Source organism: Neomonachus schauinslandi, chromosome 14 (assembly GCF_002201575.2).
Source record: "Neomonachus schauinslandi chromosome 14, ASM220157v2, whole genome shotgun sequence".
Classification (NCBI taxonomy): Eukaryota; Metazoa; Chordata; class Mammalia; order Carnivora; family Phocidae; genus Neomonachus; species Neomonachus schauinslandi.
The window spans coordinates 15,568,910-15,581,726 of record NC_058416.1 but is presented as its reverse complement, the minus strand read 5'-3'; the positions used below and the strand labels follow the sequence as shown (position 1 = coordinate 15,581,726).

General features: G+C 38.6%; 1 protein-coding gene across 1 annotated transcript; it reads right to left on the bottom strand.

The window, feature by feature from the left end:
- Positions 1-7,153: 7,153 nt before the first annotated feature.
- MC4R (melanocortin 4 receptor) lies at positions 7,154-8,837 on the bottom strand. The gene has a single exon (XM_021686395.2). The coding sequence runs from the start codon at positions 8,606-8,608 to the stop codon at positions 7,610-7,612; it is 999 nt and encodes a 332-aa protein (XP_021542070.1). The 5' UTR covers positions 8,609-8,837; the 3' UTR covers positions 7,154-7,609.
- Positions 8,838-12,817: the final 3,980 nt, after the last annotated feature.

Below are 12,817 nucleotides of genomic sequence, written 5' to 3'. Positions count from 1 at the left end.
TTTCAGTTCTTTCTTTACTGAAATGACTGACACCTCATTCCTGAAAACTCACTCCTCTCTGGGTGTCAGCTATACCCCCCTGCCTAGTTTCTCTCTTGCCTCTGTGATCATGACTTTGCGTCCTATTCTTTGTTCAGAAACCTCTTAAATATTACTCTTAACAGGGCACCCAGTGCTGGCTTTTTTCCTCTATTTTTTCAAATTCCTTCCTTCACCCTCAATATCTAGTGAGCTTTTCTTATAGACAAGCTCCATTCTAGGTGCTATAGGGAAGACACTGGATATTAATATTTTAATGATAAGGCAAACAGTATATCCTGATGGATCTGAAATGGAATATAAGACAGAGAAGTTAGTGGTGACTTCAGAGATTTCATTCTGATCAACTGGAAAGATCCAGTTGTCATCATCTGATGTGGCCAAACAGTAAGAGGAGAAATTTTGGGTGGGAAAACTAGGGGTTTAAAAGAGACTTGTGGGGCACCTGGGTGGCTCAATTGGTTAAGCATCCAATTCTTGGTTTCAGCTCAGGTTATGATCTCAGGGTTGTGAGACCGAGCCCTGCACCAGGCTCCGTGCTGGATGTGGAGCCTGCTTGAGATTCTCTCTCTCCTTCTGCCCCTCCCTCCACCTCTCTAAAAAAAAAAAAAAAAAAAAAAACCTTGTAAGTTTAGGATTTGCTATGGACTGAATATTTTTGTCCGCCTAAAATTCACATGTCGGAGCATTACTGTTGTGGTATTTGAAGAGGGGGCCTTTCAGAGGAGCGTGGAGGTCCCATGACAGGATGACTGTCCTTATAAAAAGAGGAAGAGAGCTAGTCCCTTCTCTCTTTCTGCCCCGTGATGATACAGCTAGACAGCAGCCATCTGACACCAGGAAGAGGTCTCCTACCAGGAACTGAACTGGCTGGCACATTTATTCCTAGCCTCCAGAACTGTGAGCAATAAATGTTGCTTAAGCCTTGAGTCAGTGGTAATTTGTTATAGTAGCCTGTATTGACTAAGACAGAATTTCTCTTAGAAAGCCAGTGTAGATTTTCAGAAAATAGTCAAAGTGATCTAAGTTGAAGCTACACATTTGGGAGTCTTCAGAATAGTAATAGTATTTAATACTTTGAGACTGGTCAAAATGACCAAAGGAGTGAGTATAAAGAAGAGAACAGTACAAAGCACTGAGCTCTGGGGGATCCAGCTATTAAGTGTTTAGAGGAGAGAGGAGGAATCTGAAAAGTAATTGAGAAGATGCTTTTGAGGTAGGAGGAAAGCCAAGGATTTGGGTGTTCTGTGAGCCAAATACAGCAAGGCGGGGTGGGGGGGGCAGTGACCCAAAAGTTCAAGTGTTTGTTGGTCCAAATAAAATAAGAACAAAACTGATCACCGGATTTCATAATTGCAGGTACCTTGGTCACTTAGCAAGAGCAGCTTCAGTACAGTAATAGGGGTGAAAGCCTCACAGGAATGAGATTGGAGACAGTAGGAGGAAGGACTTGCTGGCTCAAGACATGCTGAGGATTATCTTCCGCTGTCTGTATACATGCTCATGCCAACCAAATTTATATGTATATCCCAGCCTCCTCTGTGCCTGGATGCCAAGTAGGTTTCTTAAAAAAGCCCACCAGATCCAAATAAATCAGTCTAGCATCCTTGTCTTTCTATTTTGCCCAACAAGAATCGTGCGTTCATAGGAGTCAAAACGTTTTCTGTCCATACACCTCTGTGGTACATACAAAAAGGCAAAGACGTTTGTGTCAGGCTTTATGTGTATGTTCTTTATTCAAAATCTCATGAATTTCATTTGACTTTGGAGTGTGAGTGCAAAGTGACTGAAGTTTTGAGTCTCTGTTCCAGAGGAATATGAAATAATGGAAATGTGGAGTAAAAACGAGGAGCCAGACTTGTGTCAATGAATACTGCCATTTTAGCCCTGTCGTTTAAGGTGAAAATGAGGCCCTGATGTGGAAAATGAAGAAGGTTAGAGGTCGGGAAAAGTGAAAATGTGTAGATTTTCTTTCCAGTATTGGTAGTAAATAGCTAATAGCTATATAACTAACAGGTAAAAATTACATACAGACCACAAATACCAACATTTTATAAATCATACAGTGTAAATAAAATCACACACACAAAATTACTCTGAAGACTTGCTTTCTTCTTGAATGAAAGAAGTCAGTAAAAATATGAATAATGCATGTTATTTTAAATGAAATCTTCAGGATATTGTGGCATTTATATGAAATCTGCATGCTTTGTTTTGAATGGGGCCATTTTGAAACTTTGGTATTACAAATGAAACACATTTTGAACTGAGGAGGGAAACTTTTTGCAAGTAAAATTTTTAGCTTTAGTGGTTTTTTTTCCTCAAATGGAATAATGGCCAAATTTATTGTTACATTTTCATTTTTAATTATAGGCAGTGGTGGCTTGAATTTAACAATGAAATTTCTTTCACTGTTTAAAATGTTAGGTTTAGAAATCAAACCAGAATGGTTTCATTTGCAGCTGAGCCCCATATAAAACCTCACCAAATGGTTCACTGATTGAGTTGCTGAAATTTTCCTCTTGGCTCTCTGTATTTGTGGGGCTTCCAGGTGCCTCTCGGCAGTGAAAGCACCACTAATAATTGTAAACTATGATTATTAATTCCATTAACCTAGGGCCAAATTCAACCACGACTATCACAAATCAAAGCTCCGCCCCCCCCCAAAGTGGCAGCATTAAATTATGCTAGGAATCCTTTATTTGTTCCATGCAAATATAACTTTTGTATGTTCCCTCTCACTAAGTACATTATAAAATAAATACATTATATTCATTAAATTTTCATGTAATATTGAATACATGCAAAGGAGTATTTGCATATATTTCTAAGTTGTGAAGTATAATATTAAACCGGTTATCCCACACAAGAATTAGAATGTTACCAAAGCCATTGAAACAATGTGTGTTTCCCTACCAACTCCACTCACTATCTCCCCTGATTTTTTGGAAATGTTCCAAGCGTCTTTATATTTAAAATAATAAACATAGAGATTTACTCTTACTTGCTTCGCTTGTTAGAAATGAGTGAAATACTGAAAACACGTTTGAGTGGGTTCCTGCCTCTCCTGCTATGGAAGTGAGGCTATCCAAGTATGTACCACTATTTAACATCTTCTAGAATCTAAACTCTGATAAGTCTATGAGTGTAACTTGATCGATCATTACAGTGATAGATACCTATAGTGACAAGCTCTATACTAGATCCTTTAAACCAATTATCTAATTTTACATTAATATTTATCATTAACCATATGATGAGATGATAGATATTAATATCTTCAGACTGTAGATGCTTAGCAAAGTTAAGTGACTTGCCCAAAGTTCTAGAGCTAGTAAATCTGGGATTTGAACCCAATATGCCCTAAGTCCAAACCCTATGCTCTTTCTACTCTCATGCACTTAGCTTTGATCAATATGTGATGGACCAATAACTGAGCATCCAGATGTGAGTGTAAATTCATTATTTGTAGTATTTTTCAAGGGTGTACATTTAATATCAGTGCCATCAGCTTAGATAATGTTTCTTTTTGTGTGTGTGTTACCACTTAAATTTGTGGCATAAAGTTTAATGAGTGTCAGTCTTTGAAGAAATGGGCTAATTGGTTATTGCATGTTTGGCACACTATCTTTCTTTTTTTTTTTTTAAAGATTTTATTTATTTATTTGACAGAGAGAGACACAGCGAGAGAGGGAACACAAGCAGGGGAAGCAGGAGAGGGAGAAGCAGGCTTCCTGCTGAGCAGGGAGCCCGATGCGGGGCTCGATCCCAGGACCCTGAGCCGAAGGCAGACGCTCAACGACTGAGCCACCCAGGCGCCCCAGGCACACTATCTTTCTAATTAGCCTTTTTCAGTATTGAATGTGGCACTGCAAATTTTAAAACAATTAGCATTATTGGTGATAACAAATTATCCTTTTAACAGGTATGCCCATGTATCCAGTATGTTTAAATACATCAATTTATACAAAACAGTCCATCAAAATCAAGGAAATTAAGAAGTGTGATTTAAGAAAAGATACATAGTTAAGCCTAAGGCTGAGATTTTATTGATCATGTTGAATCTGAAAAAAATAGCGAAACTAGTAAATCTTCATGCATGGGTTTATTCATTTATTTTGCATTTAAAAAATAATAATAATTACCATTTTTGAGTGCCTATATATATTGAACACCATTCTGTGGAACTTTACAACCTTGACCTTATAACTGTGTTTTATCCTTCTAAGATTCCCCTCAGACAGGTATCATTATGTACATTTAACAATGAGAAAACCAACTTCAACGAAATCTTACAGCTAAATAGTGGTGTAACCAGGATTCGATCCTAGCATTCCTTTATGACTGGGAAGTGGTACTTGTCTATAGAAGAAGGTTCTTGAAATTTGGGTCAGGGAGATCTGGGACTGGGTTTTAGGGTTTTGGTGCTGCCACTGATTATGTATGTGACATTAAGCAATCTCTCAGAGTCTGCTCAGAAGGTTGGATGAGATGATCTCTAAGATCTGTTCCCAGTGGTACTTTATTTAGTTAGTTTGTAGCATACTAAATATTCTGTTTTGTGTATTCCTTGTAACATAAAACAGAAGTCAATTCTTACTCACATGTTATTAAATAATTATTCAAAGATGGTTTTTTAGTAATTTGAAAATACTTAGTTTGGGCAACAGAGACTCTTGAAGCAGGTGGGGGGCATGGGACTACTAAGAGCTTTGGACATAGTGTCTGAGTGTTAGGCTAGCTGCTAAGTGGGCAGAAATCTTGTCCCTGTTCATGCAAGTTATGGTGACCACTATACAACTTTCTAAGTCAACTGCAAGTCTTGAAAATCACTCATTTCACCAATGAAAAATAATTTCTAATATATCTTACACTTACTAATTGAACTTTCTGGTGAAAATTTCAATAAAGGTATCTGATGCTGCTTTCACATCTGGAGTGTATGTTCTTTACCAGTATTTGAATTATGCTCCAGATGTATGCTCTTTACCAGCATAATTCAAATGCTAACTAATCACCCTTAACAAAATATTAAAGGATAGATGCATATATCACAGTATTTATGCTGAAGTTTTTAAAAGTAAATTCTTACTTCTTGGCATGGTGTTAAAAACTTCTGTCCAAACAAAAATGTTTAATAGCAGCTTTATTCATAATTGCCAAAATTTGGAAGCAACCAAGATGTTCTTCAGTAGATAAATGGATAAACTGTGTTACATCCATACAATTGAATATTATTCAGCACAAAAAGAAGTGAGCTACCAAACCATGAAAAGACATGGAGGAATCTTAAATGCATTTTACTAAGTGAGAGAAGCTAGTCTGAGAAGGTTATATACTGTATGATTCCAACTGTATGACATTCTGGAAAAGACAAAACTGTGGAGAGAGTAAAAGGATCAGTGGTTGCCAGGGGTTAGGGGTGAAGGAGGGATGAATAGGTGGGGCACAGAGGATTTCTAAGGCAGTGAAACTATTCTGTATGATAATGTAATGGTGGATACATATCATTATACAATTGTCAAAACACATAAAATATACAGTACCATGAGTGAACTCTAACGTGAACTATGCAGTTTGGGTGGTAATGATATATCCCTCTGGGAGAATCTTGGTTTTACTGGAGAAAGAGGGAGTAACATAATAGAAGGATGTTTGGAGAACCGGAAAAACTGAGTAAGATGCACTTAAAGAAACTGAAGCCTAATGTTGTGACCTGGGCATATAGAGGAGACTGGTGGGGAGACTGGTGGGGCAGGCAGGTTCATGACTAACACTCACCCCAACTCTGTAAACAGCCCCAAGAGGGGGTGTGGAAGCGAAGACAAAAGAGCCGGATTTCCTTTCCATGGGAGAAGTGGGCTGGTTCTCAACAGACAAAGCAGCATTTGATATGACACTTGAAGGAGACATAGACTAGACAGCCACCACACAAGATGGGGCATGCTTAGAGCTCTCTCCTCCGTATCTCCAGTCCCCCGACCTTTGGGTTCTGACTGTTAGAGCAGTCTATGTTTACATCCTCACACTTAGTTTTGCATCAAAATAGAGGAATAGAGGAATAGAGGAATCATAGTGAATCAAGTACCACCTTTCATTTGTAAACTTGAACTTCACCATTCTACTTTTAAGTAATGTTTCCACATGAATGCTGAAAAGTTCCTCAGGACTTGTTGCCAATATGTGAAACATTTTTGATTTAAGAAATACCTTTGCATGTGATCTCTGCCCTTAAGCACTTGAAGACATTGTAAAGTAAAGGATAGTTTGTTTAGTGGTAGCCCTCAGCCTGATATATTTTCTCTCTCTTAATTTTCAAGTACCTGTAAATTGGAAAGTACTGGTTTTATTGCTTAGTAGCTAAATCTGTGGGATGATTTTGGAAGAAAACAAGTATTCACTTTCCAAAATGTAGTTGTGGAAGGCTGATTTGTGTTAACGATGTCCTCAGGGGATTCAGGTAGCGCCTTCCTTCCTGCTCGTCATGTATCAGTATCACAGGCTCCCTTATTTTAGATTTTACAAATATGGCATGGATATATGTGTGCTATAGATTTGGTTTGTAAAGTTAGAACCCTTGGCAATGACTGCTTAAACTCCAGTGCAGCAAATAAGCAATAAATCAACAGCCAGTCACTTCCATGTGAAGAGTAAAAGAACTCTGCTGAGTGTGTAGTTCTTTAGAGATTGGAAGCCGGATCTCTCAGGGCAGCACCCTGTTTTCTGAACATTTCAGCAGATGCTGGGTTCCTGGTTAAAGGAATGAAAAGGCCTTATTCTCTGATTTTATTAATGATGGTTGGAAATAGTTTCGTATCAGGAAGTTCAGCTTGACATGTTAACTTAAATTGTCCAGAATACTTTAATTCCTATAACTACTATCTCCCTCTACCACAAACTGAATTGCCTTTGTGGAATATCAGAGTGTTTGCATGGGAAAATTAATCTCTTTGTCTTTGAGAAACAGACATAGTTTTATGGCTCAGAATCTTGGAGGTTTTGTTTTTTTTTTTTTAAGCTGTTTTTCTCTCAACAGGAGCTTCATTTCTATGTCTGCACAGGGAGAATGAACACATTTTATTACTTAAAATTTCAGTTCATTGTTTTAATGAACAAGCATCTATTCATCAATATTTCCCCCCAAATGCTACAATCAAATTTCTACATTTCAGTGTTATATAGTGTAATATAAGAAGCCACTTATTAGCATATATTTAATGATTCTGTGATTTCTATGTTCCTAAAACAAGCAAAGTGTCAAATCCTTGTGAATAACAAGAAACATTGTTATGCTTTTAATAAGAGCTTTTTTCTTGTCTATAAATTCATAGTGCCTACAACCTCTAAATGCATAAACACTGTACAGCCAAAAAGTAGCATGACATGAGAAATGTACAGAGACTGGGCATTTTTTTCATATCAGAACATCATAAACTTAAATTTACACAATAGATATTCTCAACTCATGCCTTACACAGAAGAAGAAGCTGTTGTCGAAACACATTGTTCAGGTTGTGTGAGAATGAAGAAGTCTCATAATGCATGTTTTTAGTATCTCCTCTGTCCCCATTTAATATCTGCTAGACAAATCACAGAGACCACCTAGGGGATAGCAACAGATGATCTCTTTGAAGGTTCTTCTCAGTTCTTGGCTCCGGAGTGCATAAATTAGAGGGTCGATGATGGAATTACACATGATCAGGATGAGATACAAGTTAAAGTGAGACATGAAACACACACAGTATGGATTCTGGGGACAAGAGATGTAGAATATTAAGTGGAGGAAGAATGGGGCCCAGCAGACAACAAAGACCCCAATTAATATGGTCAAGGTAATCGCACCTTTCATGTTGGCACCTTGGCGGATGGTGCCAGTGCCTGGGAGGACAGCGATTCTCTTAATGTGCAGTCTGGCCATGAGGAACATGTGGACATAGAGAGAAGCCATGAGAGCCAGCATGGTGAAGAACATGGTGATGAGGCAGATGATAACAGCACTACTGTCCGAGTAAATGATGAACAGAATGCCTGAAACCGTGCAAGCTGCCCAGATACAACTTATGATGATCCCAACCCGCCTAACCGTCATGATGTTATGGTACTGGAGAGCATAAAAGATAGTAAAGTACCTGTCCACTGCAATTGAAAGCAGACTGCAAATCGATGCAAGCAAGGAGCTACAGATCACCGAGTCAATGACATTATCAATATTCACTGTGAAACTCTGTGCATCCGTATCAGTACTGTTTAACAGGGTGATGACAATGGTTTCTGAGCCGTTCGAAACGCTCACCAACATGTCAGCCACAGCCAGGCTACAGATGAAAAAGTACATGGGTGAATGCAGATTCTTGTTCTTGGCTATTGCCACAATCACCAGAATATTCTCCAACAAGCTGATGACCCCCAGAGTCACAAAAACCTCAGGAGAGACAAAGAGTTGCTCATAGCACCCTCCATCAGAGTAGCCTTTTCCAAGGGACTCACTGGCATTGGCGTGCTGTCGGTAGGTGCTGAGGTTCCAGAAGTGGAGAGAAGTGTGCATCCCATGGTGGATAGTGGAGTTCATCCTGCACCAAGTGGATGCAGATCCCCACGGCACTGATTCGATCTCTTGGGTCAGGTAGCCTCAATGATTTTGTCCACGTCTTTGTCGCTCCGAAAGTTCTGAGGCTAAAACTGGCATGCCAGTTGTAAGTAAATGTCACATGCTCCAAAGGCTGGAGATGGAGCTTTTCCTGTCTTCCAGGTGCAGCTCTGATCCCCTTCACTTTAGAAGCTTAGGCTTCCGAAATGCTCGTTCTCCGTTCAAAGAGTTTGTTCTTTGCTTTTTTGTCCTCACTCCCACCTTAACTTTAGTCTTACGCATTCAGTCAGGTCTTTTCAAAATAATTCTTCTAGTAGCTGCTGTACCACTGGGACCCGAATCTGTGGGCACGTGTTCACGTCAGCTGTTAGTTCCCAGCCTGAAGCGTTGCTTTGAGTGTTGGTAGCTGCTGCTGATTTTATGGTGTGTGAAGGGAAAAAAAATGTTCAGAGTGGCTCCTCCTCCGCTTCCTCCTGACCAATCCAAACGCGCTGGACGTCTGTGAGACACCGGGATGTTCCAGAGATACAAATTGCAGGGCAACACCGATTCAGATGCAGAAGCATGTGGAACTGGGAAGCTAGCAGGATGAGAGAGACTGGATTTTCCTTGTCACGTTTTCAAGGGAAACAACTTGGTCCCTAGAGGCCATTCTTTGATATCACTACAAGCCAGGCACCCCAGGTTTATTCCTGCTTCAAAGAGAGGTGTGTGTGTGGGTGGGTGGGTGGGTGTATGCGCGCGCGCGTGGGCACGCAAGCGTGTGCATGTATGTTCCTGAAATAGACACACTGCTTTTTTGGTCAGGATATTGAATTTGTTTACTCTCAGTTGCTTTGAATTAAAAATCCAGGAAAAAAAAAAAAAAAAAAAAAGAATCCAGGAAATAGTGCTTCAATTTAAAATACCTGAAACAGGGAGAATATTTGATAATACAGGTACACTATGCTCTGAATGGGAGAACTGATGTAAATAGCTACAGTTTATCAAAGAGTTCAAGACGGGGTTCATTTTTTATGCACTAATACCTGATATTTCTCCATTACAGAGTTTCTGTTATCATGGCTGGGGAAGTTTTATTTTCATTCATGATATTTAATAACACCATATGGTGTTAATATAAACTATATTTGAGCTCAAAAGGAAAAATATCAATAAATAAGCAAAAGTCAGTTTTTAAGCTTTATTGAGATATGACTGATATAACAAAATATTATACATATTTAATGTATACATTTTAATGAGTTTGGACATATGCCTCTACCCATGATACTATGGTCACAGTCAAGGTCCTAAACATATTCACCACCTCCAAAAGTTCCTTGTGAGCTTGTGTGTGTGTTTTTTGTTTGTCTGTTTTGTTTTGTGGTAAAAACACTTAACATGAGATTTATCCTCTTAACATATTTTAAAGTGTACGATACCATATTACTAACTATAGGCACCATGTTGTGCAGTAGACAACTAGAACTTACTCTTCTAGCATAACTGAAACTTTATACCCATTGGGCAGCAGTTCTTGACTATGGTCTTAGCAATGATTTCTTGGATTTAACACCAGAATTTTAGGCAACAAAACCAACAATAGACAGGTGGGATTATGTCAAACTAAAAAGCTTCTGAACAGCAAAGGAAATATCACAGAGTGAAAAGAGAGCCTACAGAATGGGAGAAAGTGTTTGCAAACCTTTTATCTGATAGAGATTAATATTCAAAATTTGTAAGAATCTCTTACAACTGAATAGCAAAAAAATAAAAACAAAACCCAACTAACCAGCCAAACAAAAACAACTCTTTAAATTAAAAATGGGCAAAGACAGGGCGCCTGGGTGGCTCAGTCGGTTAAGCGACTGCCTTTGGCTCAGGTCATGATCCCAGGGTCCTGGGATCGAGTCCCACATCAGGCTCCCTGCTCTGCAGGGAGCCGGCTTCTCCCTCTCCCACTCCCCCTGCTTGTGTTCCCTCTCTCGCTGTGTCTCTCTCTGTCAAATAAATAAATAAAATCTTTAAAAAAAATAAAAAAAATAAAAATGGGTGAAGACAGAATCACACCTATAAATACAGAAAACAAACTGATGGTTGGTGGAGGGAAGGGGGAAGGAGAAATGGGTAAAATGGGTGAAGGGGAGTGGGAGATAATAGGCTTTCAGTTATGGAATGAGTAAGTCGTGGGAATGAAAGGTACAGCCTAGAGAATATAGTCAATGATACTGTAATAGCATTGTATGGTGATATATGGCAGCTACACTTGTGATGAGCATAGTGTAATGTATAGAGATATTGAATCACTGTGTTGTATATCTGAAACCAATATAACATTGTGTGTCAACTATACTCAAATAAATTTTAAAAAGAAAGTAAAAATAAAACAAAATAAAATAAAATAAAAATGGGCAAAGGCCTTGAATAGACATTTATCCAAAGAAGATATACAAATGGCCACCAGGTATATGAAAAGGTGCTCAACAATTTAATTATCAGGAAAATGCCGATCAAAACCACAATGAGATATCACCTCACCCCTGTTAGGATGGCTACCATCAAAAAACAAAACAAAACAAGAAAAACCCAAAAGATAACAACTGTTGGTGAGGATGTCAAGGAATTGGAAACTTTTTTTTTTTTACAGCAATCTACCCCTGTAACTGAAAGTTTTGTCAATTAAATGCACACGTACCTTAGCAACTTCACTTCTTCTAGCCGAGACCAGTAAATGCTAGTTATTAAGAGTTTCTGAATGTTTGGTTTAAGCTAAGTTTGAAAGATGCTGGCCATGTTACAAATTAATTAAGTTTCAGGTTATAAAATTTTATATAATGTCCTTTTCTTGCTCTGACTATTGTTGGTTTTAGCTCTGTATGGTTTGTGGCTACTGATAATAGGGAAAATAAGAAAGAATTATTCCAGGGTTCATTTGAAGTTCTCAGTTATTTAAGTAAGGGCTTTATCTTCTGTCCGTTTTGTAACCGAGAAAATGCTATTATCGTTCCTGAGTACTGAGCTAAATCAGTATCTTCCAGCCATCCCTAGAATTCAGCGGGGTCTTGTGACTGATTTCTAGCTAATGCAATATGGGTTGAAGTGATGCACATTAATGCTAGCTCCCCTATGATCCTACACTTTTTTTTTATCATTGATATATAGCTGCAGAATGTCTGTGGCGTCTCATATTGTAGATGGCAGAACTACATCATGGAAGGAGCCTAAGGTCTCTGAATAACTGCACAGAGCAGAACTCACTCCTCCAAATCCCCCCACAACCTAGCCCACCAACTATTGGGAACTGTGATTTGAATAAGCAATAAATATCACCGTTGTTAAAGCTGCTGAAATATTGGTGTTATCTGTTACAGCAGCTAGCATTAATTACCTTGACTTTAAAACTTTATTGGAGCTGTTTATAAGGAACAAACCCACATTACATGGAAATCATTTCTTTCATTTGTTTGGGATTTATGTGAAGAGTGAATTACCTAATAAGCATCAGATAGTCAACTCTGTATAATCTTTTTCCTGAGTCAGCTCTTGATTTTGTGCTACTTACTTTTGCTAGTGGTATCATTGTTCCATTTGCTTGGCTCAAAATTCAGAGAAGCTTTGATTTGTCCATCTTTCTCAAAAATCACCATGTGCAATCACTTGTAAAATACCTTCCATTCCATCAGTGTGTCTGACTCCTCTTTTTCTCTTTACCAAACTCACTTCTCACTGTTTGCCTTCATGGAAACCTGACTGTAGTCAAATCCACATGCTAAGTGGCAACCACACTAGGGATTTTCCCATGAGTTTACTGTACTCCCACTGCATGGAATGCTCTTCCCCTATATTTGTAAATGCACTATCCTTACTTTGTAAAACTTAATTATATGTATTGTGTAATTTATATAGAATTATATAATAGCTAAAAATTAGTGATCAAAAACAAAACCCGCTTTCTTTCAGCTTTTTTTTTTTTTTAAGATTTTGATTATTTATTTGAGAGAGAAAAAGAGTGAGCAGGGAGAGCAGCAGAGGGGGAGGGAGAGGGAGAGAGAATCCGAAGCAGACTCGTGCTGAGCGCAGAGCCCCACACAGGGCACAGTCTCATGACTATGAGATCACTACCTGAGCTGAAACCAAGAGTTGGATGCTTAACCGACTGAGCCACCTAGGAGCCCCTCTTTTAGCTTTTTTTTTTTTTTTTTTTTTTTA

Bases quoted from the DNA above. Each gene is read 5' to 3' on its own strand.
- MC4R (XM_021686395.2), bottom strand. From the start codon at position 8,608: ATGAACTCCACTATCCACCATGGGATGCACACTTCTCTCCACTTCTGG.